This window comes from Pipistrellus kuhlii, unplaced genomic scaffold (genome assembly GCF_014108245.1).
Source record: "Pipistrellus kuhlii isolate mPipKuh1 unplaced genomic scaffold, mPipKuh1.p scaffold_m20_p_3, whole genome shotgun sequence".
NCBI lineage: Eukaryota > Metazoa > Chordata > Mammalia > Chiroptera > Vespertilionidae > Pipistrellus > Pipistrellus kuhlii.
Window position 1 is genome coordinate 134,933,814 of NW_023425529.1, and position 26,752 is coordinate 134,960,565.

At 35.6% G+C, this 26,752-nt stretch overlaps 1 protein-coding gene across 25 annotated transcripts in view; it reads left to right on the top strand.

Annotated features, from left to right (window-relative positions):
* SCEL (sciellin) overlaps nucleotides 1–22,633 on the top strand; it is a 106,976-nt gene extending 84,343 nt beyond the window's left edge. For 23 of the 25 annotated variants that reach the window (XM_036455824.2, XM_036455835.2, XM_036455818.2 and 20 more), the window contains 10 exons: nucleotides 421–480; nucleotides 621–680; nucleotides 1,047–1,103; nucleotides 9,038–9,100; nucleotides 10,995–11,087; nucleotides 11,807–11,878; nucleotides 13,594–13,668; nucleotides 17,533–17,641; nucleotides 19,895–19,997; nucleotides 21,655–22,633. In XM_036455824.2, coding sequence (XP_036311717.1) covers nucleotides 421–480; nucleotides 621–680; nucleotides 1,047–1,103; nucleotides 9,038–9,100; nucleotides 10,995–11,087; nucleotides 11,807–11,878; nucleotides 13,594–13,668; nucleotides 17,533–17,641; nucleotides 19,895–19,997; nucleotides 21,655–21,671 — 709 coding nt within the window. In that variant the 3' untranslated portion in view covers nucleotides 21,672–22,633. The remainder of the gene's footprint in view (nucleotides 1–420; nucleotides 481–620; nucleotides 681–1,046; nucleotides 1,104–9,037; nucleotides 9,101–10,994; nucleotides 11,088–11,806; nucleotides 11,879–13,593; nucleotides 13,669–17,532; nucleotides 17,642–19,894; nucleotides 19,998–21,654) is intronic. The other 2 variants (XM_036455833.2, XM_036455826.2) reach the window with 2 other exon arrangements.
* Nucleotides 22,634–26,752: the final 4,119 nt, after the last annotated feature.

The window sequence follows — 26,752 nt, forward strand, 5'->3', positions numbered from 1 at the left end:
TGACCCCTCAGTAGGGTGCATGCAGGAGGCAGCCAATCAGTGATTCTCATCATTGATGTTTCTATCTCTCTCTTCCTATCTGAAATCAATAACAAACATATTTAAATTAAAAAACAAACAAACAAACATTTCAGAGTGAAAAGTACTAAATCACCAGATGCCCACAGTGAACACTTGTCAGTGTGTACCCTAGGCTTTGGCAAGGAAGCATGTGAAATCAGAGTAACTTGCCTTCTGATCCAGCACCATTTATCCTCCTCTGGATTGGTTAAAAAAACACACATATTTCAAGGTTGTTCTGGGCCAAATCAATACATCTCAAACTAAGTGATAAGATAACAAATCCTTTCTTCCTATTCCCAACCAACTTAAACCATTATTACCACTAACTGAGTTGCTTTCATTTTTTTCCACTTAAAGAAATCAAGATCTTGACAAGCTCATCAAAGTGAATTCTGAAACTCTCACCAACAATCGGAGGTAATAGAACTGTACTAATTTTTGTGCTTTATCTGGAAGACTATTTTGTCTTATCAGTTCTCTAAGCAGATTTGTAACCTTTATGATCTTATCAAAGGAACCTTCTCATTAATCTGCAATCTTTTTATTTTTCTCTAAAGAAACCAGGATCTGGATACCCTCATCAGAGTGAACCCTGAAGCGGTCCGAAGCAGTCAGAGGTGATCACATAAAATCCATCATATCATGCTTTCATGAGTCTGTTGTCCCAGGCAGTGGTCAGCAAACTTATTAGTCAACAGAGCCAAATATCAACAGTACAATGATTGAAATTTCTTTTGAGAGCCAAATTTTTAAACTTAAACTTTTTCTAATGCTACTTCTTCAAAATAACTTCTTCTAACATCACTTCTTCGCCCAGACTGTGGTATTTTGTGGAAGAGCCACACTCAAGGGGCCAAAGAGCAGCATGTGACTTGAGAGCCTCAGTTTGCTGACCACGGTTCCAGGGTGCAATGGGTTATTGAACTAGTACCACCAAATATCCGTCACTAACTTGAACTTAATTTTTTTTTTCTTTTGAATAGCCAAGACTTGGACAATCTTATTAAAGTGAAACCGTCCGCTCTCAGGAACACGGCGCGGTTAGTGACTTTGCCTGACTATCATGACATGCTCTTAAGGTTCTGGGTTAGCTATTTTCTTTCTTTTCTTTCCTCATCTTGCCTTTCTTTCTTGAAGGCTTTTATTTTTCTTTAGTGTCAAACGGGGACACATCTATAACCCAGGTGTCTACTGTTCAGCGAGGAAACATGTTGTACCCTTTTGGAATCAATGTAGTGTTTTAGACTCAGTTCTGTATTTTTTAATTGCACCAAGACAATGTGGTTTTTGTTATATTTAGGAAACAGACTGTCAGAACTGGAATGAAAAATGAGTGAAATTAAGTAAGAAAAAGTGTTTTGGGGAGCTGAGCCAAACTTATGGTTCACATAGATACCTTCTGAGATCCGAAAGACTATTCAGGGTCTTTGAAATTACAGATCCACAGCTCTCAATATGAGAGCAGATTTTAGCCTTGAGCTTTCATTTGAGTTCTTCAAACATTTTATTGTTCATCTGCTTTATGTCATATCATTCACCTAAAGGACTTCATTAATAGTTAATAGATAATGCATCACAGTGCATTAGAGGTCCAGAGTATTCTACTGACCTGAAATTTTATCAGAAGAAACATATAGGTAAGAATCATAGTCTCAATCTTCTGTGGGGAACAAAGCAATTCGGACACGGAAAAGTGCTTTAATCCAATGGGAGAAAGAGGACAGACAGGGCCATATTCTCATTGATCTAGATGTCTCCTAGTTTGTTTTCAACATTAATGCTTTTTTTTAAAGTATTTTTTATTTATTTTATTGATTTTGTACAGAGAGGAAGGGAGAGAGATAGAGAGTTAGAAACATCGATGAGAGAGTCATCGATCAGCTGCCTCTTGCACACCCCCTACTGGGGATATGCCCGCAACCAAGGTACATGCCCTTGACCGGAATCAAACCCGGGTCCCTTCAGTCCCCAAGCCGACGCTCTACCATTGAGCCAAACCGGTTTTGGCAACGTTAATGCTTTTTCCCCACTTTTTCTGTCTATATATTTTTATCTGTTGTGGGGGCTTCTGAAGCAGGAAGGTACAAAGGCAGTTGCTACTTACGGAGTAGCATTTATTGGGCATCTGCTATGTAACTGGCAATTTATACGCATTTAATCCTTACAACAACCCCATGAGAAATATATTCATTCACCCTACGCTATCAAAGAGGAAGCTATAGCTCAAAGATGTGAAAACACATTATTGACCTAAACTCAGGTCCCTGTGACATCACTATCGGCAAGAAAAACAAAAGTTCTGGCTAAAATGGCTGTGTCTCCTTCTCTTTTAATTCTTTACACTCTGTACAATCCCTTCCCTTTTGTTCCCTTTCTACCTCTGCAATTAAAAAAACTACAATCAGAAACATGTATTCTAGAAAGTTATTGTTAAAATGAGAGGGGGGAGAGAAAGTACTGTCTCACAGAGTTTTTCTAGCAGCTGAAATACCAGCAGACTTTTGGTGTTGCTTCTGCCACTGAAAATCATATGAAAATATCTTCCTTAAGTAGAACCATTTCTTCATAGTGTACTGGTTGTGGCAGATTTTCTTTTTATTAGTAACAGTTTTAGGAGTGATTAGGTTTAATAACCACATGTGGCTACTATAGCAAACTCTTCTGTTAGTGGGCCATTCCATAAAATGTTCTCTTTCTCTCTTCCCTCCCTCCCTTCTTCTTTCCTTCATTCTCTCCCTCCCTCCTTTCTCCTGCCTTCCTTCTCCTCCCTTCCTTCCTCCTCCCTCTATCCATTTCTCCCTCACCTCTTCCTTCTAACTTTCTTCTCCTTCCCCCTCTCCTTCTAGCAAATGTACTATGTTGTCAGACCATGGTAACTTTCTCATAAGATTTTTGCCTTTTATTAGAAGAGTCTAATTTTATAAAAGTATGCTTTCTATCAGCAACTCCTGATAAAAATATCTATAAAAATAATACATTATTCTTACATAGGTAGGATTTCTATAATTAAAAAAATATATTGGCCTTCGTGTTGTTTTCAAATGGCAGCTTGATCCACAAATGTAACCTAAGCTGATATCTGAGGATTCTTTAGTATTTATACCAGATTTGACAGTAATCAGCTTGGTTGTTCAAGGATTTTCTCAAAATAGCTGAGCAAGGATGACTAAGCTGCCTATTTGAAAAAAGTGACTTCATTCAGTCAGTTCAGCCTCCTGTATCTAGAATGTATTTATGCTGGCTGCTTGATTTTAGTGGCTAAAGGGAGAGGAGTCATTTTAAGGTGCTCCCAGTGGGGATAACAGCCACAAGGCACTTTCACATCCAATGCAATGTGACGTGAACACTGATTACTCAATAGTGTAACTGCAGTGAATCAGAGTTCTCTTTGTGGGATTTTGCTGACATTTCCAACAGCTGTATCTTTAATTCACAGTCAGGGGCAGAATAAACTTCAGCCGTTGCTCAGAATGTAAGCAGGTGTCCCTGAGCTCCTTCTAAAAACACAGCAACCAGAACAAATGCAGATGTGCACGGAATTTTCATCGATTCAAGGAGAAACTGCAGGCTCTTAGCGGTGACAGTTTCATATCTTCATGAAATAAGAGATACTGAAGGGAGATATTCAATTATTTGTAGCCTGTAAACTACGGCTCCCAAATGAAGGTTGAAAAGCATCTCGTGACATTTAGGCCTTTACAGTTAGAAAAAATAATTTGAACTATTGGAAGTATCATCCTTCCATTATTTTAAGGACTTCCCATTTGCTGAGACATACCTCCACGTTTTCAGTATTCCAACAAGAGCTCCATCCTATTTTACATTTCCCATATTTCTGCTCTCAAGTCAGAAAGCTAACGGGTTGGGGATAGGGTGACACTGACTCTTTCCATTGCTTCATTCCCCTTAATCAATAGGTCCTTTGGAAGCTTCTAATTATCTCAGGAACTGAGATATTTCAGCATCCCTATGACTACTATAGTCTATGTTAGACAGTCTCCTAACTAATTCCTCAGCTTCCTGTCTTACTTTCTACCCTGCAATCCATTGGCCACATTATAGAGTGTTTTTTCTAAAACACCAATCTGTTCATCTCATTCTTCTGATTAAATGGCTTCCCATTGTCATTGCCATTGGATAATGTCCATACTTAACCTGCTTTCCAAAGCCCATCCCATCCTGCCTCCACAGCCTTTTCACCACATCCTCTATTACGTTCCACCCACATACCCTAACTTACCCACACTCGTCAGTCCTTCTTCATGGCTATTGTGTGGTAAACTTCTGTTTATCCATCAGGTCTCAGTTAGGCATCAATCTCTCCAGCTCTGGAAGGCCCCACCCTCTGCCATCATATCTATATCAGGTCCTTCTAGATGTTCTCAAAAATCTCTATCCTCTCTGTCCCATAGCATTTGCCTCTTAGAGGGAGTGGTTACTTAATCATCTCTCTTCAACTAGAGGATGTTTAATGGTAATATTGAGTATCTTTTTCACTTCTTTATCTACAGTGCATTGAACAATGCATAGCTCATATTAGGTGCTTAACAACTGTCAATTAGAGGTTAAATCTCAAACTAATCAATCCCTATAATCCTTCTCACCTCCTAGATAAAGTCTATTGCTTTCCAGTTCTAACATTCTGAGCCCCCGGAGTGAAACCAGAATGAAGAAATCTGGTGTCTTCTAAGTGATCTCCTTTAGCCAGCGATCATCTGCTGGTCATGGCATAATCCCAGTGAACCATGGTGAATTAGAGCCATTAACATTCTTGGTCACATCTTATATTTAAAATATCTAAAATTTCCAATTCTTTATGGAACTGTCAACTTCTTTAATATATAATCTTTATGACTCCATAATTAAAAAGAGTGGTAAAAATACATAAAGCTGGGCCCATTTGGAGGTGTCAACAGAGTTGAAGAATAATATGGTTATCTCACTGTATTCTATACTCCTTTCAGAGAGACAAATTTTCCTTTTGCACCAAAGTTAAAGCCTAAGATTTAGTTCTTGGCATGAAAGAAGTACCATAATAAAACTTTTATATGGAGACTATTAATTTTGCAAATGTGTTTGATATTCTATGAAAGCAATTTAAGTAAGCTGAAGAGAGAGAAACATATTGAGGCTTTTAATAACTACCTCTCATGTCTCATGGGAGAGGAAGAGCAGTTGGGAGTGAGCTGATAACTTTCTCTCATATAATGCTTATCCTAGAAAAAATTGTCTAGTAAGAGATCATAATTAAAGGGGATCAAATATAGGGTGATGGAACGAAGCTAGACTTTGGGTGGTGAGCACACAATGCAATATACAGATGATGAATTATAGAATTTGTCCTTGAAAATTGTATTATATTATTAAATAACATTAATTTATAAAATGAGACAATACTATTGTGGTCCCCCAAATTTCTATTTTCCCCTTAATCTGCTCTATAATGTACAGTGGAAAATAAATTACATAATGACAACATAGATAAATGCTTATATATGAAATTTATGCTATGGCTCTATATAATAGACAACTAATACTTTCTCCCAAACATTTGAAATCTACATAAAGAAAAGCATTATTAGTTGCTATGGTTAACAAAATTTCTTTTTAGTATTTCTCACTGTATCCATAGAGAAGTGATAGTTTTTCTTTGAGTTAATTCCAGCTGCTCATAAACTATTCAATTATAAAGTGCAACTGACACAGGAAGGGTTTGGAATTAAGCCTTTGCTCAACCCTGAAGCACTTGGCTAGGCTTCTATAAAAATCTTTTTTTCACACTTTGACTCACAGCTTTTCATCTTCTACCACAGTGTAAAAGACACCATGCAATAGATGTGGTCTTAATTAAAGAATGAAATTTATTTTTATATCCTTCAGCTTGAGAAGTTTATGGGCAATCTGAACTTCTTTTACCGGATCTTCAAATCTAGCTAATGACATCAATCAGGGTGAACAATCAAAGCAGATACACATTTTATACTTCACATAATCTAGAACTTTTTATTTTGCTTTAAATATTAGTGTAGACTATTCAGAATAAAATCTTATATTACACCCTACCAAATTGATATGTGACACTGCTTATTGAAAACTCCACTAATACTATGGTTTATTCAGTGATTCAGTCTGAGGTCACTTTGGGAATGTTCTTTGAAGGCATGCATAGGTGCCAATTTTGAATTATCTATTTATAATTATTGCATTTGTAAGATTCTGTTTTCTTTTCTTTCCTCAGGTTCAAATCCATTCCCATTCTCCATCACAATAGCTAGGGTCCAAACAGACTTGGGGTCAGGGAATGGGAAAAGCGTAGGAGGAGGTGGAGAAAGTGGTGGTGGGAAGTGGGGGTGGAGAAGAAAACACAGTACCTGCAACAGGCAGGAGTAAAAAATGCTGGAGAAAGTGAGGATGCCCACCATCGGGCTGAGAAAGTAAACCTAATCATGTTGTGAGGGCAGAAGCAGACCTGTGTTAGTTTCCCTAGGGCTGCTACAACCAGAACCACAGACTAGATAGTTTAAAACAGAAATTTGTTTTCTAACAGTTTTGGAGGTTGGAAGTCCAAGATCAAAGTGTCAGTAGAGTTGGTTCCTTCTGAAGGCCATGATGGAAGGATCTGTTCTAGGTCCCTCTCTTTGACTTATAGAAGACTGTCTTCACCCTGTGTCTTCACAATGCCTTCCATCTGTGTGTGTCTAAGTCTAAATTTCACCTTCTTATAAGGATACCAGTCATACTGAATTAGGGCCCATCCTTATACTTCATTTGAACTTGATTATATTTGTAATGACCCTATCTCCAAATAAAGTCACATTCTAACATAATGTCATTAGGACTTCAACATAATGGCTCATTATCCAATTTATAACAACATCCCAAAATAAGGAATAAGGTCATGGCCATGTGTCTCTGCTCTCAAGTTGCAATGAGAAAGGTTCTCAGTTCATCCACGGTTAGCAGAGAACCACTTTCCAGGTCAAAATTCTTATTTCTCAAGATTCACATTTCCTGGTGATCTCTCACTACTAACTATGGTGTAGGCATTTGTAGGAAGCTGGGTTATGGAATTCCATGATACCCCACTTTTTTATTCCATTATCCCCAAATATTTAGTGAAGTGTTATTTAAAAACATTAAGGGGATAATCACTTCATGTCTACGCTATTAAGATAGTACAATGGCCCCAGAGGCCAATAAGGTGGCAGTAGGAAGTAGTGAGGGAGCATCAGGGGTTAGGCAAATGCAAAGTCTTTGGTCTCCATTGCTGAATCTGAAGGACGTAATCTAGGAGGTTTTCTTATATAGTACTAAGCAGTTATGTTGAGGAAGTAATTTTTTAAATTTCATATATTCAAGCTGCAGAGTCAAATGATTTTGATATTTCTGAGAGATTTCTGTTGAAATCCTATATATTTTACATATATTAATTGGCATATTTCCTATTAAAAATGTGCAGTTAGGATTTTAAATGTGAGGGTTAAGTGTAGCTAAGGAATGTTGACTAACTTGCAGATTTATCAATTATCAATGGTTGGGTGTTATAAAAAAAATATTAAATCTTATTTCATATATAAGATAATTTTTGAATATTATTTTTCATCCATATAAATATTAATTTTGTGAGTGAGAGTCCTTATACTGATTCCATGTAAAATAACCTTTTTTAAGTGTACTATTCAGGATCAGAAGGGAGATTTACAAAAGCTGAAATTCTAAAGATGTGAAAATTTAAAAGAAAGAGAAAAATAAAACAGCAGTCCTCAAAATTTTGGAATCAATTACACCTACTATCAGTGTTTTAGCACAAATATACTGAAAATAACTACAATACTCTTAATTATCATTTACCTATGCTTATTCAGTTCACCTACAATTGTAGTCACTGTACCCACAAATTTTATTTACATTAACTCATCTGTTCTCACTGCAACCCTATAAGATTAGATTTTATTATTCTCATTTACAAAAGGAAGCTTAGATAGGTTGTAAAACTTGCCCAAGAAAATAGGAGAATAGGTGGCCTCACTTTTACTCTTTTTAAAATATATATATTTCTTACTGAGTTCAGAGAGGAAGGGAAAGGGAGAGATAGAAACATCAATGATAAGAGAGAATCATTGATTGGCTGACTCCTGCACACCCCACACTGGGATCAAGCTTGCAACCCAGGACACTCAAACTCTTAAACTATGTTCCTAACCAACAAAGTTCATGACAAAGGCTTTTCCAAACTCATGGGGAGGTGGGGAGGGGAAGAGTTAAGAATTATCAGAGTTAAAGTAAAGATATATTATAAATAACTAATATATAAATAACATATCACAGGATATTTATTGTATCTTATGAAAGTGTGTCAAATCATAAATGTAGCCCAAGATTTAAGATTCTAATTGTCCCATTTATCCTGCACATTATGAATTATTGATTCAATTTTATGTTGATTTTTCATGTTTCTGTAATCCAAAAAGTTGGAATGAAGTCTCTAATTAAATAGCCAAGAATTGATTTCAGAAGGACAGGTGGCTCAGCCTCAAATCTTGACTCTTTTACAAATTAGTTAATTGACCTTGGAGAATTCACTTAGCCTTTCTGAGCCCCAGATGCTGTCCTGCAAGATTTTGTGAGATCTGAATGAGATAATCCATATGGAAATACGCAATTAGTATTATACTTTGTGACACAAAGTGGTACTCATTGAATATTCACCGAATTTGTGAATATCAATCAGTTGTTTCTTTTCAGACCAGATTTCTCAAACCTTCCAAAGATTAGTTCTTTGTCTCATAATATCATGCTCTCATCCTTGAGTTATAGAGATTAACAGCTCAATGTCAGATTTTCAATGTCCCATAGCTTTATACCATAGTATCTATGTCTAAGATTGTGTACTGATTTTTAAAGTTTTTATTCTGTTTGTTTTTTATTTCCTAAAATTATATCGTAACTATATATAATTAATTTTTTTCTATAGAGATCGGGACCTGGAAAATTTAGTTGAACTAAAATCTAATGTACCCAAAAATAAGAATGGAAGGTAAGGCTTAATTGAATTTACTTTTATTTTATGAATTCTATCTGAGCCTGCATTAATTATGTAAACTTGGAATGTTTTCTAAAGAATTGCACTATAGTATGGTATTTAAGTATAAATACTATCTCAACACAGGACAATGTACAAGGTGATTAATAAGCTGATATAGGAAAAATTATTACAATTCAAATTCTGTTAAAATTTCTGACTAAAAGCCTGCTGTTCTATTGCTTAGTATAAAAGGCATCATGAAAATTCAAATCTCTGCACTTGGCCTGTGAAGACTTATTTTTACTTACTGTTGCTTGGTAGATTTTTCAGTGGTGCAGAAAACACACTGAGATTATTTTCTTTGGATGCTTGGTGCTAAAAGAATACACAAATTCATCACAGCCACAAAACAGTATATTTCTTTATACCACACAGTATAATGGCTTTAAAACTATTGTACCTTGGTTGCTTTTATAGGAGGGCTTGAGTAGAAACTATACCTTATTGTTGTTGCAGACTATTTAAATTAGGAAAGAATAAAAAAATTATTTTATGGTAGCAAATCTTTTATATATATATCCCTAAAAACAATAGGGTCCTATTTTATATCTTCCTAAGGTGCAGCTGCCTTTTCTGTTTAAAAGTTTTTTTAATCTAAAGAAGTGATATTGTTGATATTTTGTGCAAGAGAATATAAAATCAGGAAAAGAGGCAGGTTACTTATTCCTCCTCCTATATTTATAGATATACTATAAATAACTATAATTCTCTTAACTATCATTTATGTTTATTCAGCTCACCTACAATTGTAGCCATTCTGCCCACAAATTTTATTTACATTAACTCATCTGTTCTCACTGCAACCCTATAAGATTAGACTTTATTATCCTCATTTACAAAAGGAAGCTTAGATAGGTTGTGAAACTTGCCCAAGAAAATAGGGGAATAGATGCCCCCCTGCCCCACTCAATTGTATAGAAGGCTCTTGCATCTAACAGATAGTTTTTCTGTTCTCTTAGCTCCCCAAATCTTCCTTCCTTCCTTCCTTCCTTCCTTCCTTCCTTCCTTCCTTCCTTCCTTCCTTCCTTCCTTCCTTCCTTCCTTATTTGTATCAAGGAAACCTTTGATAAAATGAAAGAATAAATTTTCAATTGCATCACCTGGCCAGAGTGGCTCTGTGGTTGAATATCTTCTTATGAGCCAGGAAGATGCAGTTAGATTCCTGGTCAGGGCACATGCCCAGGTTGCAGGCTCATCCCCCAGTGTGGGGTGTGCAGGAGGCAGCTAAACTTTCCTTTTGGTTTTCATGTCATTTCTATATTGGAGTTTACTAACATGGAGGAGAATAAGGAGCTAAACCTTTCACTATTTTTGCAGTAGAATTTTTCTCTTTTTTATAGGAAAAAGCAAATATGCTTATACTTTGTTAAGCATGGTGACACTTTGAGTTCAGCAGAAATCTAAGTCAAAGTTCTACAATCTTTTAAGTATTGCTTTCCATTAAAAATAAAATGAAAACTGGAATTTCTATAAGCAACCTCTGGATGATTTTCACTAATTTGATAAACTCTCAGATATATTGTACATTAAAAGCTTTCTAAAATGGCACTGCTGCTGTGAAAACGTTACCAGTACCAACTTCAGGTGGTCCCTGCCCTTAATAAAAAGTATTCCATCCTAGTACTAGATAATGTGTCATATGCCGAAAGATTATTTTTTAAGGTGGTTTCTGTAAATAAGTAAAACAGGACATGTATTCTGCCTGTGTACCTGTGCAGAAATCCAGCAAACATATATGGGTTCCTGTAACTTGAACAGAATTTTAATAAAATTTTAAAAAATTAAAATAAGAACAATTCTAAGTGGTTTTGATTTTTAAGTGGCAAACATTTGTTTGCTTTCTCAGGCTAGAAGGCCAAGTCAATGGACTGACTGATGCTTCCAACAACAGGTCCACAGGAACGACTACCCATTCTTATGAAGAGAGGAAGAATTTCAGGTAGTATCATGGTCAATCATAAAGCAAATGACAGGACTATTCTTCTTTTGTTTTTAATAAACATCTCATATACAACCTGACCCTTCTTTTCAAATGCAGAAATTTCTCATTTTATTAGTGGCTAAAAAGGCTTTCACAAAGGTGTTGAGTTAGCAACTTGGTCCTTGGTAAATTGTGACATCTGGATAAGAAGGTGTAAAATGTAATTTTTCCCTAAAATATCTACAGTGTGGTGTGTTTTGTTGTTTTTTATTTAAAGCATGATTGTGATATTAGTATTGACATTCTTTAGCTAGATTTAAAAGTTTCATTAAAGTCAGATGTTATGTTTAGTTAAGGTCTATTTTTGTTTGGGATTTAGGGGACAAGTATGGTTTGGAAAGATGAATGGAACATCAGGGAAACTAAACGTCCCATGAAAGACACTAAAAAATAGGGCACAGATACTCAAAATCATCTTCATGCTCTACAACAGATTTAGTGAGTGACCAATTTTCATATTACTATTTTAGAAGAAGGCCAAGCCAGTGGAAGGCAGGAATGAAATGGGAGACGTGGGAAATTTTGTAGAAATAAATTAATTCTAGTTTAATGTTTATATTTCAAAGGTAATAGTTTAGAAGTAATATAGTATTTTTTGCATTGAATTGAATAATGACTTTGTTTTTTATTATTCTTGTACATAAACTTTAAATATAAAGTTAATATTTTTTTTCCAGTTCCAATGCTGACACCAGGCCTGCAGGACCAAAGGATACCGTTGTGTACACGAGGACATATGTGGAGAACAGGTGCTGGAAGTTTATTTTTAAAATATTTTTCTATACTTACAATTTTGTAATAGTCTATATTTAAGAAGAAATGGTATTATTTTAGAGTGTATTTATATATATTTTTTCAAATAGAAGACTAACAGTTCATTGGATTCTAGGTATATAATTCTTCATAATGTTTCTAATATTAAGTAGTTATCAATCATAAAAAGTTATTTGGTAGACTAACAATTTAATATAGCATATGTATACACAACAGGAAGTCATTTGAAAGTTTTAATATACGTTTATATGAGAATATAACTATTTATTTATAATTAGCTTCATAAAATGGCACAAGAATTTCTATGCTAATTTGGACTTGAACTTTAATTAAATGTTAGTACCCACTGTTGTTTGCCATTTATCTGAAATAAGGGGGATACTTTTTGGTAGATATACTCTGACCCAAATTCCAGGAAATTGTTGTCTCACAAAATCTGCTGGTTGTGTGATGGATGTTGAGGAAAACATCAACCAAGGCCAGTGACATGTGCATTTGATTTTCAAGGAGAATAAAAACAAGAATTAATCTAATTGTGGGGTAATGTAATGGTGGGGCATGCAAATGCAGGTATAGGTGACATGTGTTAATCAGAGTCCATTTCAAAGAAACCAAAGGGCAGAGCATCTAGGAGGGCTTTGGGGGGAAGGAGACTCAAGGAAATTCAGTCCATTCAGTGTCAGAACGTGAAATCTGATTTTTCTGATGAATCCAATTTTCCCTAAAGTGTACACTGATGGCACAGTGCAGTGCTGAGGCCCCGGAATTAGACTTGGGATTGCATCTTTGTCATTTACAGACATGTGCCTTGGCAAACCTGCTTAACCACTTCAAGTCTCAGTTTCTCGATCATTAAAATGGTAGTAATGATATATGTCATGCAAAATATGTGCATACTCTTATTTAGCATTGTGGGTTATATGTTCCATAATATAGATTATATTTCTGACAGCAGTCTGCCTATGGGCAATTGGGAGGGAAAGAGAGTTTTCTCATTTAAAAAAATCCCAAGGGAGGGCAGTAGAGTATTGCTCACACAAGGAGCATATTGCTTCCATTCCTAATATGTGCACAGGTAACATATGTGCCTGGGAAGCAATTATGAGCAGCCAGTTGGTTAGTGTACTACAGATTTCATTTGTCTCGAAGAAAGAGTGACATTTAAAAAACTGAAGCCACCTAAGAAATGAAACATGGAGGACTTTTAAAAATTATGCTTTTTTTTTTCTTTCACACTAAACTAATCTTTCTTGGATGTATTCAAGTAAAAATAAAATCTTCTATAGCTTGTGTAAAAGTTGAAACGTCTCTAGTTTTCCATGTGAGCGATGTACATGTGCCTGTGCTTGCACTGGCTCTCACTTTATGCATTTCCTTTATGTTAGACTCCATGTACCTTTCTTGTGGTATATAAGTGGAAAAGGTGCAAGCATAAATTTCATGAAAAATGGCATACTTTGCTGTGCACTCTTGCCTCATTCTCTATGTGAACTTGGAGATGGCTGTGTATCAATATTTCTCCTGATTTAAAAAAAGGCATTAGGACATCCTAACTTGACTTGTACATCACAAAAAAATAGCAATAAGGCTGTGTGAGGAGGTGTGTGTGCTTTCTCACCTGTCTACAGGTATATACATTAACACTAAAGAAATAGTCCAGTTCTCATGTGTCCATATGTGTTGTTTGTAGTAAATCCCCAAAGGATGGCTACCAGGAGAACATTTCTGGGAAATACATACAAACTGTTTACTCAACTTCAGATAGGTAAGTATGTCTGTATTTCCAGACATAAAATTCTGTGCACACACACCTGTGTATGTTTTATACACATACATTCTTGTTGTCTGTTGTACTTGGAGATGGTGCTCCTGATGGTGATTGTTATACACAGGGTGGGGCTAAAGTAGGCTACAGTTTTGAGTATGTGAAACAGAATTTATTATTATATTATTATTTATTAATTCTTGTATTATTTCCCATACGAAGGTCTGTAAAACTACTTTTGCCCCAGCCTGTGTGTGAAGTACTACAACCTCTGCACCCAGGAATTGGTTCCTTGGCTTCTGGGCTGTTGCTAATGCATTTTATTCCAATAGAGCTTCTGTGCCTTACAGCTGCCCTCCCCCCAAGGCCAGCCCCTCTGCTTTGCTGACTCCCACGAGCCCCAGTACCACCACATATGAGAGTCTAGATCTCATTGCATCATAGACTATGCCCTCAGCCCTCCCTCGGTGCGGTTTTCTAAAGCCATCTCACCTTACCGACAGCTGCGTGGATACGGCCATGACCCACTCTGGGCCCACACTCAGATCCACATCGTAATCCCAGGAGGGGTTACAATGAGTATCAGTTTTGTGATGGTAAACCGACCTCAGGCTTTTGCTGTTAGTGATCATCTTTTAACATTTAATGCTCAGTGGGGCTCAGAGATGACCCTCATGAGAGTGTGGCCAGCAGATTGCCAGTGGAAGTAATGAAAATAAATAATTAGCATGATTTCCCAACCACTAGAAACCAGCTATAATGCAAATGTCTGATGTTCTGCTGACAGTGTTTCTCTATTCTCTGGGAATAAGGCTCATTGTGAGTAAAGACATATCTAACTTTTATGCACAATTTGTAATGAGGTGCTTGTCCCTGACCAGTTACTCAATAAATGTTTCCTGTTTTGTTTGTCCTCACTCGAGGATATTTTTCCACTGATTTTTAGGAAGAGTGGAAGACAAAGGGGGAAACAGAGAGAAACATCAGTGTGAGAGAAACACATCTATTGGTTGCCTCTTGCACGAGCCCTGACTGAGGCTGGGGCGGAGCCTGCAACCAAGCTACATGCCCTTGACCAAAACTGAACCTGGGACCTTTCGTTCTGCAGGCCAGCGTTCTACCCACTGAGCAAAACCGGCAAGGGCAATAATGTTTTCTGAAAAACATGAACCTATGGTCTGTTTGCTAAGGGAAATATGGATGGACCAGAAATCAAAATTGTATCTCCTGCCCTAGCCAGTTTTGTTTAATAGGTAGAGCATTGTTGGCCTGTGGACCGAAGGGTCCTGATTTTTGGTTCCAGTCAAGGGCACAGACCTCAGTTGCCGTCTCTGGACCTCAGTTGCAGGCTCAATCCCCAGCCCTGGTTGGGAAGCATGTGGGAGGCAACCAATTGATGTCTCTCTCTCACATTGATGTTTCTCTCTCTGACTCTCCCCCTCCTTTCCACTCTCTCCAAAAATCAATGGAAAAGTATCCTTGTGTGAGGATTAACAACAAAATAAATATTATGTCCCCTTTGTCGTTTTTATAAAAATTTGTTCATTACTAATGCTCTCTGAGTGTCTTAACTATAAGTCATTGCTCTTTGAAGGGTGAAATCTACCCAAGCGTAAGATATAGTGATCAAATACCAGAGCTGGATCCCTCACATACTTAGGAAACACCTTTGACTAACAGGGTGATTTTAATAAGGACAATACCAACATTGGAGCTTTCCCTGGGCTCAGAGCTTTAGTGTTAACTTAAGGAAGGAAAATATTCTTCATAGAAGTATTGCTCTTAATATGAAGAATTTCAGTCCTTGAAATTCAGAGTCCTTGAATTTTTTTTTCTCAGACATGAAAGCAGAAGTCAATTTTCTATTAAAACCAGTGAGTCCAGCAACTTTTTTATGTCGATTATTGTGTGGCATGAGCCATGTCCCCACAGTTCTTATCGAAGCACACTAATCCCACTTAAAGTGGCTTCCCACTTCACAGGATTAAGGCAAACTCCTCTGCACATTATTTATGGCCTTCAGAACCTGCTTCTGCATATTGCCTACTGTTTAATCACTCCAGACACCCTCATTGAGTAGCACTTTGGTACAACCTGGTCACTCTGCTTGGAATCCCCTATCATGCCCCGCCCCAACTCACTGAGCTCACCTAGCAGGCTCCTTCTTCCTCAAGCTGTAAGTCACATGATACTTTTCCACAAGCCTTTCTTGCCTTCACCTGGAATTAGTTGCTCCCTTGGCTATTCTCTCCTAACTCTTTCCACACTTCCATACTATGCTGAGATCATCTAGGCATGCATCTAGCTACCCCTGTGGACAGGAAGCTTCTTGTTGGAGGAGACTGTCTCACTCTTCTTTATAGTCCCAGCTCCTAGCTCAGTGCCTCTGGAATGGATGGATGATAGAGCATGCCTGTCTTCTATTATTGAAGTGCTTGCATGGGACATGAAGTGTGTATACATATGTGTAGAGTCCATAGGAAAATATTTGCCAGGATTATATAAGCAAGAAGCTAGAGAGTGAGATGAAAGAGCAAGTTTTTATTTCTATACATAAGGTTTAGGAAGAGGTTGCTTGACTGGCTGAACGTGTAAAGCAAGGTTATCTACTCCAACCCTTTTCCTCTCCACCTCCTTCTCCTTTTCATTTCCCTCCTCTCTGATTCTAGTCCTGGGCTAGATGACAGGATCATCCTGGCTCATGGGTATGACTCATTCATTTCAAAATTGTGAGCCCAGCAGTCCTCATGGGCAGGCCCAAAGGCAGCCCAGGGACCCTGGGGCCATGTGGCCTTGCTCAAACCCTACCTCTGCTACTCACTCACTGTCTGGCAGGCACCCTTCTGTGCCTCAGTTTACTCTTCTGTAAATGATGATAAAAAGAATAGCATCTGCTTCTCAGAGATGTGAAGAATAACTGAGCTTAAATAAGCAAAGTGCATAGAAAATATACTGTACATAAGCATTTTAGCACCATATAAGTATAAACTGATTTTATTTTACCACTCCATTTTATACCAGCTCTGGAAATTTCAGGCCTGCATGCCAACAACCCTGAAACTAGTAAAGTCCTCAAGGTACTTTTAAGACAGTTCTAAGACCCTCCAAAAGGAAAAGCATCACATAGTTATTGGCTTTTCTTAAGGCTCTGCTGTGATTTAAGGTCTTTTTGGACTTGCTGAATAAATATGTATAGTTCATTTATTATTAAACATTATTTTTCCAAAGTAAATAATAAAATGGTATTTTCTTCATCAAATTTGTGTGTGCAGGAGTGTTGTATCATATTGAAGAATATAAATTTTGTCATAAAATGTAGCCCAGTATTCTGTCTTTTAATGATACCAAGAGTAGTGTCACAGGAGAGCATTTTAATGACTAGACCCTATACCCTAGAGTCCTAGGGATCCATCATTTATTAATTTATTACCAACACACTCTTGAATGAAGTTCTATTTTGTCCTTTTGAATGTTTTGAGAGTAAAAATTTTATATTAATGTATAGTATAATTTTTCTATGATATATATAAATTAATAAGTCAAAATCCTCTTTGAGCTTCAAGGGGTACTTATGAATTAGTTCAATTAGGAAACTGTAATTATCTTTGCCCTGCCCACATATACTTTTGATTGCTAATAAATTAATAATTTGAGACCTTCCTTTGTGTTAACTCTTTGATGTTATTTTGAGGAAACTAGAAGAATCAATTCTATCACTAAAATAAGTAAAATCTAAAACTTTCCTCAATGTTTACAGTTTCCTAAAGTATCAACAAATTAACATCATTTCCACATGACTTTATGGGGAATAACTCTGTCTTTTGTAGGATGACAAATTTATTTTAATTGCTAATATCTCCCTAGGTCTGTCATTGAAAGAGATATGTGCACCTACTGCCGAAAGCCCTTGGGCACAAAAACCAAAATGATTTTAGATGAATTACAAATTTGCTGCCATTCCACTTGCTTCAAGGTAAGGATATGTTTATTGTATTTAACTAAATATAAAATTGCATAATGCCTGGAATAAAAATAATTATTTAATGAAATACATGAGATGGAGTTAAAGCTTTCAGAAACACTCTCATCCACATTAATAATGCACTGCTTAAGTATTTCTCAGACTTCTTCAGCCTAACCTCTACGGTTTTCAATTACTGTCTTGGCGTTAGGCTTAGAGTTGATTACTGAAACATTTATTCCTCAGACTCTAGAGATTTAAACCTATGAAAAGATAAACACTTGTTGTCTTTATAAAAGTTTTTGCAACATTTTAATAAATCATGCATTGCATAAAATATATAATGAAGTGCAGAAAGGAAAGGAATTTGTTGAGAAGAAAGCCAGCAGCTTCTTATGAGTGCTATCAGTTAGCACTGATAAGCTTAATAGCAGTTGAAACTCAGTCTGCTTTTGAGAGCACGATTAATGATAGTTAATTGTGGCTCAGTATAATAGTGATGAAGCTTACATAGTAGAATGCTTCAGTTTATATTTTCATATTGCATTGCTTTTATATCTCAAAATAACATTGAGTAGGTTAACATCTTAGTTTTGTTTTTTTAATAGTGAGTTTATTTTCACTGTTTTATTGATTTTTTACAGAGAGGAAGGGAGAGAGGTAGAGAGCTAGAAATGTCGATGAAAGAGAAACATCGACCAGCTGCCTCTCGCACACCCCCTACTGGGGATGTGCCCGCAACCAATGTACATGCCCCGGACCGGAATTGAACCCAGGACCTTTCAGTCCACAGACCCACGCTCTACCACTGAGCCAAACCGGTTTCTGCAACATCTTAGTTTTTGGTGTAACTGGATGAGCACTGAACTGGAATCTAAAGATCTGAGTTCAAGTTTTCTAACTCTGTCACTCTAACTATGGTTATGTGACTTCTGGACAATCACCCAACTTAACCTGGCCTCAGTTTTATCATCTGTAAAAATTAAGAAGCTGACAAGACTAATGACTGTACATTAAAATCATCTGGGAGGTTAGAAGAAAAATAGAATGCTTGGGACCAGCACTAATTAAATCAAGACTCTCAGAGATGATTTCTGGGCATTGGTAAATCTAATGGGAAGCCAGTTTGAGAACTATTTGCCTAACTCTAGGGGTTCTTTTTGTGTTGACATTCTATGGGTTGATGGAAATTATCTAATTCAGTCAAGTAGCTATAATGCTTTGACAACTAATTGTTTCTCCTCCAAGTAGCTTCAGTGATACATAGCAATCACAAATAAGAAGCTTAGTTATGAACAACAAAACAAAAATCTAATTTTAGGCCACATTATATAGAATACTATTTAAATATATTCTGAAAATTTTATAATTGTTTAATGATGAGAAAATGGAATTTCCTTTTAGTTATTAAAATTTACTCAGTAAAAGAAGAGATTATAGTTCTTTATTTAAAATTAGTATGCAGAAAAAAGTTAAAACAAGAAAATTCTCCTTGTTGGTTTGGGTAAATACAAATAATTTCCATTTATTGTATTTTGGATTATTTATTTTCATTTTCAACTTAATTATAAAATCCTACTAAGAATAAAAGTGTCCCCACACTCCTAGAAAAAGATGGATTATTCTATAGCCATGGTAATAGAGAATCATGTAGAATGGCTTAAACAATATGAATTAATCAATGACAATTTGCTTCAATGAACTGGCTTCTGAGAGCCAACCAATCGATGATAGCTTCATGCTTGAAAGTCAGCCAGTGGACAGGGGATTTGCTCCATGAACATAGGTTTAAAGCAAGCTAACCAATACAACTCAAGACAAGCTTTTCCCTATACTCTCTTAAAGGTATAGAGGAACAAACAGAAATTTGTTTTGCTTAATGTTTGCTTAATGTCCTGTGTGTATTCCTGAATTCTGGATTGCATAGGTCTCCTTAATAAGCAAACAAAAAATATGCTTTGTGTTTCTGTTTGACATATCAACTGGTGATCTTGTCCTTAGCATAACCAGTTTTTTAAAATTTATATCTACTCTATAGTGAGTTAAGTAGAAACTTGAATGATAGATATGCCCTGAAATGCACAGTTCTACATGGGGATTATAGACAAGCACACTCTCACTTTCTCTGTGAATTCTCATGAGGCCGCACCTGAGTGCTAATCTGGAGAACTGTACTGACTGAATTGAAAGGGCTTTTTATCCTGTTACACTAAGAATCTAGACTTTATTTGCAATGTAAACTTTATTTATTGCCTTTTCCTTTAGTGTGAAATATGCAAACGGCCTCTGGAAAACCTGAGAGCAGGAGACAGTATTTGGATTTATCAACGGACAATACACTGTGAACCTTGCTACTCCAAAGTTGTGGGTAAGTGTTAAGCTCTGTAAGAAACGGTTACTTTTGCTAATAGTAATGAGCATTTAATATTGTTGAAAATGAAGAATTTCAATAAAACAAAAAACATCTTATTAATTATAGTTAGGAATTCAGTTGTAGAGAGTATGGCAGTATTTTGTCTTATGGTATAAAATCAGTCAACATTTATATTTTCTTCTGGTATCAGACCTGGCCTTAGTACAACTAAAAAAAGAGATTATTTATTATAGAACATTTTCCATTTTTTCTAAACAAAAATAGATCTTCTCTGCTCAAATAATTGGAATTGAAGTCCATATCTGTGAATTACCTTTTACATTTGCACTAAAATATACTTTTCTACCTAATTTGGTTATTATGCTAAATTCCTTATAATGTTTTTCATAGGAAATGTAAAGTTAATTATATTTAATTAAATATTAAATTCTATATTAAATATAGCATGCAAATATTCTTATCAGTTTAAGGTAAACATTACTATAATTTGGTCTTCTCATTGGCATAAATGATGTGAGAAGCAAACATTAATGACCTGCATTTTCAGCTCACATTTCCTGTAAATTTATCATGAAAGCTTTAAAAGTTTATTTAAAAGACATGGACAGTGCCCAGTAAGTTAGGAAACTAAAGTCCTATAAAACTTGATTCATTTTTTTAAAAGCCAGTATCAACAATTTATTTTTAATTCATAGTAAATAGATCCAATAACCAAAATATTACTGGGGAGCCGGTCAAAGCACTGCATGGCCGGCCAAGTTCCTAATGTTTCAATGGTGAATGAAAGAGGAACATTTGTGATTCTTTGTTTCCTGAGATCCAAAATATGGAATTTGGTGACAATGTGGAAAATGCTCTAAGAAACCCTTTTTTCATCAGGCTGCCTAATCACTAACAAGAACAAACCTAATTATATTCATACTTTGCCTTTTATTTTCTGCTCTCCTGAGCCAGTTCTCATATTATACTTTCTTCCTTAGTTAGCAGTCTTTTCCTGATCCAATATTATATCAAGAGCCTTGATGATATAGTAACAGCTCTAACTTCCAGCCTCTTAGAAATCCATGATATGGACTAGGAGGTGTGGCTACCAAAAGACTCAGAGGTCATAGTGCCTTCCTCCCTGTCTATGTGTACTCCATAGTCATTGCATTTTTAAAAATCCTCTCCTGAGGATATGTTTTCACTGATTTTAGAGAGAGAGCATGTAGAGAGAGAGAGAAAGAGAAACATTGATAAGAGATATAAACATTGATTGGTTGCCTCCAGTATAACCCCCCTCACACACACCCCTCTTGACCTGAGACCTAACCTAGAATCTAGTATATGACCTGACCAGGAATCAAACCTGCAATATTTTGGACAAGACTCTAACCAAATGAGCCATACCAGCCAGGGCAGCATTGCATTTTTATAGTAAATTTAAGTTGTCAAAACATACCTCTCATCATCTCCTAAATATGAGTACCAGGCAATAGTCCTTCATGTTTATGGTATGACCCAAAGCCATAGTGATGAATGAAGTAGAAGGAAAATATAAAATGCTGAATCTACCATGACCCCCTTGATGAATGATTGTTTAAAAATTTTTATAGAATTATTTTTGTACTGGATTTGCATATCTAACTGTTATTTTCTTTAAAAATTTCAGCAAAGTGGATTCAATAATTCTGGCACATGGGAATCAAGAAAAAAGCATTCATTAAGGAATTAAAAAATTATTTTAAGAATATGTAATTTAGAAAAGCTTTTACTCTGAAGATTGACTTTTGTATACAATGAACAATTCTGCTATTGCATAAATAACCTAATTGCCTTCAAAAAGGTCATATTCATAAAGGGAACCATCTGTTATCTGGCTAGATTCCGTCATCAAAAATTCAAGTGGTTTCAGTTACCAATGTCAAAGGAATGATGCTCCTGATGGGTGAGAGCATCGTCACCCCAAGCAGGCCCACCCCTGCTCCATCAAGCTGTGCATCGTGATTTCCATTATAAACAAATTCCTGATTGTCTCACCTTTGTTTCCCTAAGAATTTGGATTTGCAGACATTATTGACAAATTGTCAAGAAAGCAAGATATGTTTCCTTCATGTGCAAAAGAAATGTTGATAGAAATGTTCTTATAAAGTTTGGCCAATAATAACATAAAGTCATATGGACCTCAGAAAGTCCTTTGAACTTTCTGCTCTCTCTTTTTTTATCTACAATATGAGTGGCATTGAAAATTGTCCCAAAGGTCCCTTTCTGATCCTCAGATTATTCTAAAGCAAGTTTTTGTTTCTCTTTAGAAATATATCTGAATAAGTCTTTGTTAATCATTTTGAACTAGAGAGGACATCTGAACAGCTTAACTTCAGTGTAATTCATTTTATTGCAGATATAATTTTAAAAAATAGAAAGACATTGGCTTATGGGTAATGGGTAAAATTATATGACATGTATTTTACATATTATAATTGGTTAATTTTTTGCATGTGTTTCAAATCTGGTTATATAAATAATCTATGAGAAAATAATGGTTATGGACTACAAAAGACATGTTCTTTAACATGTTACATCTATTCATATTACATAGCACTTTATGTTTACAGATGGCTTATTCAAATAAAATGAACTATCAGTGATACGAAGTCATTTTGTGGCCTGTCTATAAATATCATTCATTGGCATTGATTTTGTCAATTACAGTGATCCTACTTTATTATATTCTATACACACTGTTTAATTATTTAGTTTCTAAAGCTATAGCTTTTATTTTCAAAGAGCTTTTTTCAAGGAATTGAAAAATCCAGTAATCATATGTGAGGAACTTAGACTATTGTTAAGATTGAGAAATTGAACTTGTAAACTATTTTATGTGTACATAGCAACTGCTTCTTGAAGGAAGGCATATGGAACAATGAGGAGAGGGTGTCATTTGGGAGAAGTTTAAAGCAGTTGTAATCAACTGACATAAATTAGGGTGATTATAAAAAAAAATAATCATGTATTTTTCAAATGTTGATAAATTTAAAGAATTAGTCTTCTGGATGATGATTTCAAGCATCTGCTCTTCTTAGAGACTAGTCCGTGGTTGTAAACACAAAATGCTTATCAAAATCCAGCAATGTATAATTGTTGTCCTGTAAAAAAGAGCCAGGAAAAAACAATTAATAATAATTTGATATTCATTAATTCATGCTTGATGAGAAGCAGTGGTAATTGAGCCATATGTTTTATTGTTCCTTAATTACATGCTATCAGAGTGGATCAAAAGAAATCATTTTCTTAGCGTTGGAATTCGTGGCAGAAAAAGATGGATGGAATAGTAGCCCTGCCTTTTATGAAAGTGTATTAACATCTCAATGCATTTGTAGTAATTAAAAATCATTTGAATGACATTTTTAAAGTAGTCTACTTTATAATGTTTCGTTAAAAAAAAAAACCTAAAAGGAACATATTTCTCACTTTTCTGAAGCTGGTTAATGGACCCTTTCTTCCACTATAATGTATTCAATTAAGCCAAAAGCTGTTGTAAAAATGGAACAAATATGGAGTGTAGAGAGAAGGGCTTCTAATTCACCTAGCCAGCTTCATCATATCTAGGCTTATTCACACTATAGGAATGACAGATTCTTAAAACAAATTGGAAGGTCTCTTTATATTGCAGCACGTTAAGAGATGTATCTGAAAGAGTATGAATTGCTTCAGGACAATATCCTTCTAAAAAGCAAAATGGCAGAAATATAATAATCTCAGAAATAGAATTTGTTAAAATAGCATGCTCTCTTTTCATAAGGCCAAGAAATAAAAATGTATTCAAGAAGTAGTCTGTACATCCCCAGCTGTTTGATTGCAATCACTTTTACAGCTAGGTCTGAGTGAGGAATGGCCAGCTCTCACTGTGGTTCACTCACCGAGTTGTTTCCTACAATAGAAAATCCTGAGGGTTTGGCACATTTTCCTGATTCAGAGCTCTACCAAAACAAGGGACTGTTTGGTCTACAACATGGCAAACTGACAATGAAAAGTCTTTGGCATTACTGAATGTACTGGTTATTTTGGTACAATGTAAATAAATGGCTTTTAGAGTTTCACCTATTCCATATTACTCAATAATTCCCAGAGGCACCCATAAATATCTGCATTAATGTGGGTAGGCCATTTTCTTGATGGGCTAATTCCCTGCTGTTTCAAATGCAAGGCTTAGATTGTTGGCTTTCTAAGGTACCCCATGCTTAGATGGTCTCTCTTGCTAGGTACCTAAGAGCTGCCTGGTGTTTTGTATGTAATTCAGAATTGCATGTTAACTTTATCACAGTGCAAAATTGGACACCATTCTGAATTTTATTTACTGTGTCTTTGCCCTACCATTTGAGAGTATGGTTTCTGAGAGATATTCTGAAATGTTCATGTGCATGAATTAGGTAATGGTTTCAGTTTTGTACTATGAGAAGAAACTCAACATCATCATTGTGTTATAAATGCCATGTGAGAAAGATGTTTTACTTCTTTGCCTCTTTATTCTCTTTGATATATTCTTCTCATTAATACATTGAAATGCCCAATTTTCTAGGCTCTGTGTTTTAAAAAGCCTGGTTTATAGTCTACCATCATTCATTCATCCATCTATTCTATTATTCAGTAACTTAAAAATCTTCATTTAGAACCAATATTCCAGATCTTAATGCAGATCAATACCAAGGCTCCTGCCCTCATGGAATTTATATTCTAAAGAGAGAGTGGAGGAGGAATTTGAAAGGCAGAAAACCAACACAACAATTTCTCAAAGTACGAAGACCCGTGAAGAAAATAAAATACAGTGGTTAGGTGATGGGGGAGTTTAAAAAATAATGTGGTAAACAATAATGGTCAAGACCAGACCATTTTCTGAGCTTAACTTGTTCTTGCTTCTTAAAAAAAAAATGAGATGGAAGTCAAAAGATACCAGGAGACAGAGACCAGTGAAAGAATGTTCTCTATTCCTCATGCAAGATAATATTCAGTTATCACTTAGATAGCTTTCACCTCTCTGCTGGGTGGGTTACACCAAATGGCTGCTTCCTCCTGGACTTCAGACTAAAGTCACCTTGGGTACAGGAGCCCCCAGGCATGCTCTGCTGACTGCCTCAAGGCTGGGTCTGAACCAGCCCCAATCTGGAGTGGAATCAGTGGGCCGTATGGTTTCCTCTTTTAAGGCATTAAGAATTAAGTCCCTTTCTGTTTTCCAAATAGAAACATTAGAAGATTAGGCAGCATCATTTCAGATGGAGGAGAAACTTTTCCCAGGAATTTTATAAACTTTACATTGTCTCTTGTTGCAATATGACCAATGTATCTGGTGGAAAGGAACACTCAGATCTTGGTATAACTTTTTTGGTAGTTACAATTTGTGAATTTTACATTTTTTTTCCCAAAAAGAAAAGGAAAGTTCATGAGTTTCAAGAGCCCTACTGGCCCACAAAGGCAAACTGGATTGAAGGCAACTGCAACTTTGGTGTAATTTAGGAATAGAAAGACTGCCGGGGCTGGAATTGGTGAACATGGAGAGATGAAGTTGGAAAAGCAGGCAACAGACAGGTCAAGGCAGTTTCTTTCATAATAGATCACTAAAAATCTACACCATCAGTTGAATGTTGGCATTTAGTAGAATTTATACCTTTTATATTTGTGTCATTAAAATGCCATTGAAAATTTTTAATTTCATGAACAGTTTACATTATACAGTCTACTGGTTATGAGAAGTACAAAGGCAGTTCAATGGAGAAAATATAGTCTTCAACACATGCAAAAATTTGCTAGAACAATATGACACCCGTATGCAAAAAAAGAAAAGAAAAGAAAAAAAAAAAGAAAGAAAGAAAAGAAAAAGAAAAGAAAGTCGACACAGATCTTACATCCATCTTTTAAAAAATTAACAATTATCTCAAGATGGATTGTAGATTTAAATGTATAATATACAACTATAAATTTCTAGAAGAAAACAGAAGAAAATCAATATGGCCTTGAGCCTGGTAAATAATTTGTAGATACAACATAAAAAGCACAATCTATTAAAAAGAAAAAGAAAAAGAAAAGTTCAACTTTATTAAAATTAAAAAAAAACAACTGTGCTCTGTGTAAGACAATGTTAAGAGAATGAAAAGGTAGCCACATACTGTGAGAAAATATTTGCAAAACACAAATTTTATAAAGAACTTGTCCCCCATATATGAATAATTTAACACTAAACAATAAGAAAACAAAAAATGTAAAAATGGGCAAAATATATTGAGGACACAAACCAAGGATTTATAAATGGTAAATAAGCATGTGAAAGATGCTCAACATCATTTCTACATAACAATGAGATAACTACATTATGTTTATTAACATGACTGAAAACTAAAAAACAGAGAATACCAAGCAAGCCGGGATTCAGAAAAACAGGAAACTCTTCTGCATCTCTGATGGGAATGCAAGAGGGTACAGCCACTTTGGAAGACAGTTTGACAATTTCTAACAAACCTAAACATAGTCTGACCATAGGATTCAGCCATTTTGCTCCCAATGATTAGAAAACATGCCATATGAAAAGCTGAATGTTTATATCAGTTTTGTCTATAATCATCAAAACAGTAAGAAACCAAGATGTCCCTCAATAAACAAATGTCTCAACAAACAGTGGTATATTCATGTAATGGAGTAATATCCAGCAGTAAAAAAGTATGACCTATCAAATCTGCAGAAACATGGATACTTCTTAAATGTATGTTGTTAAATGAATA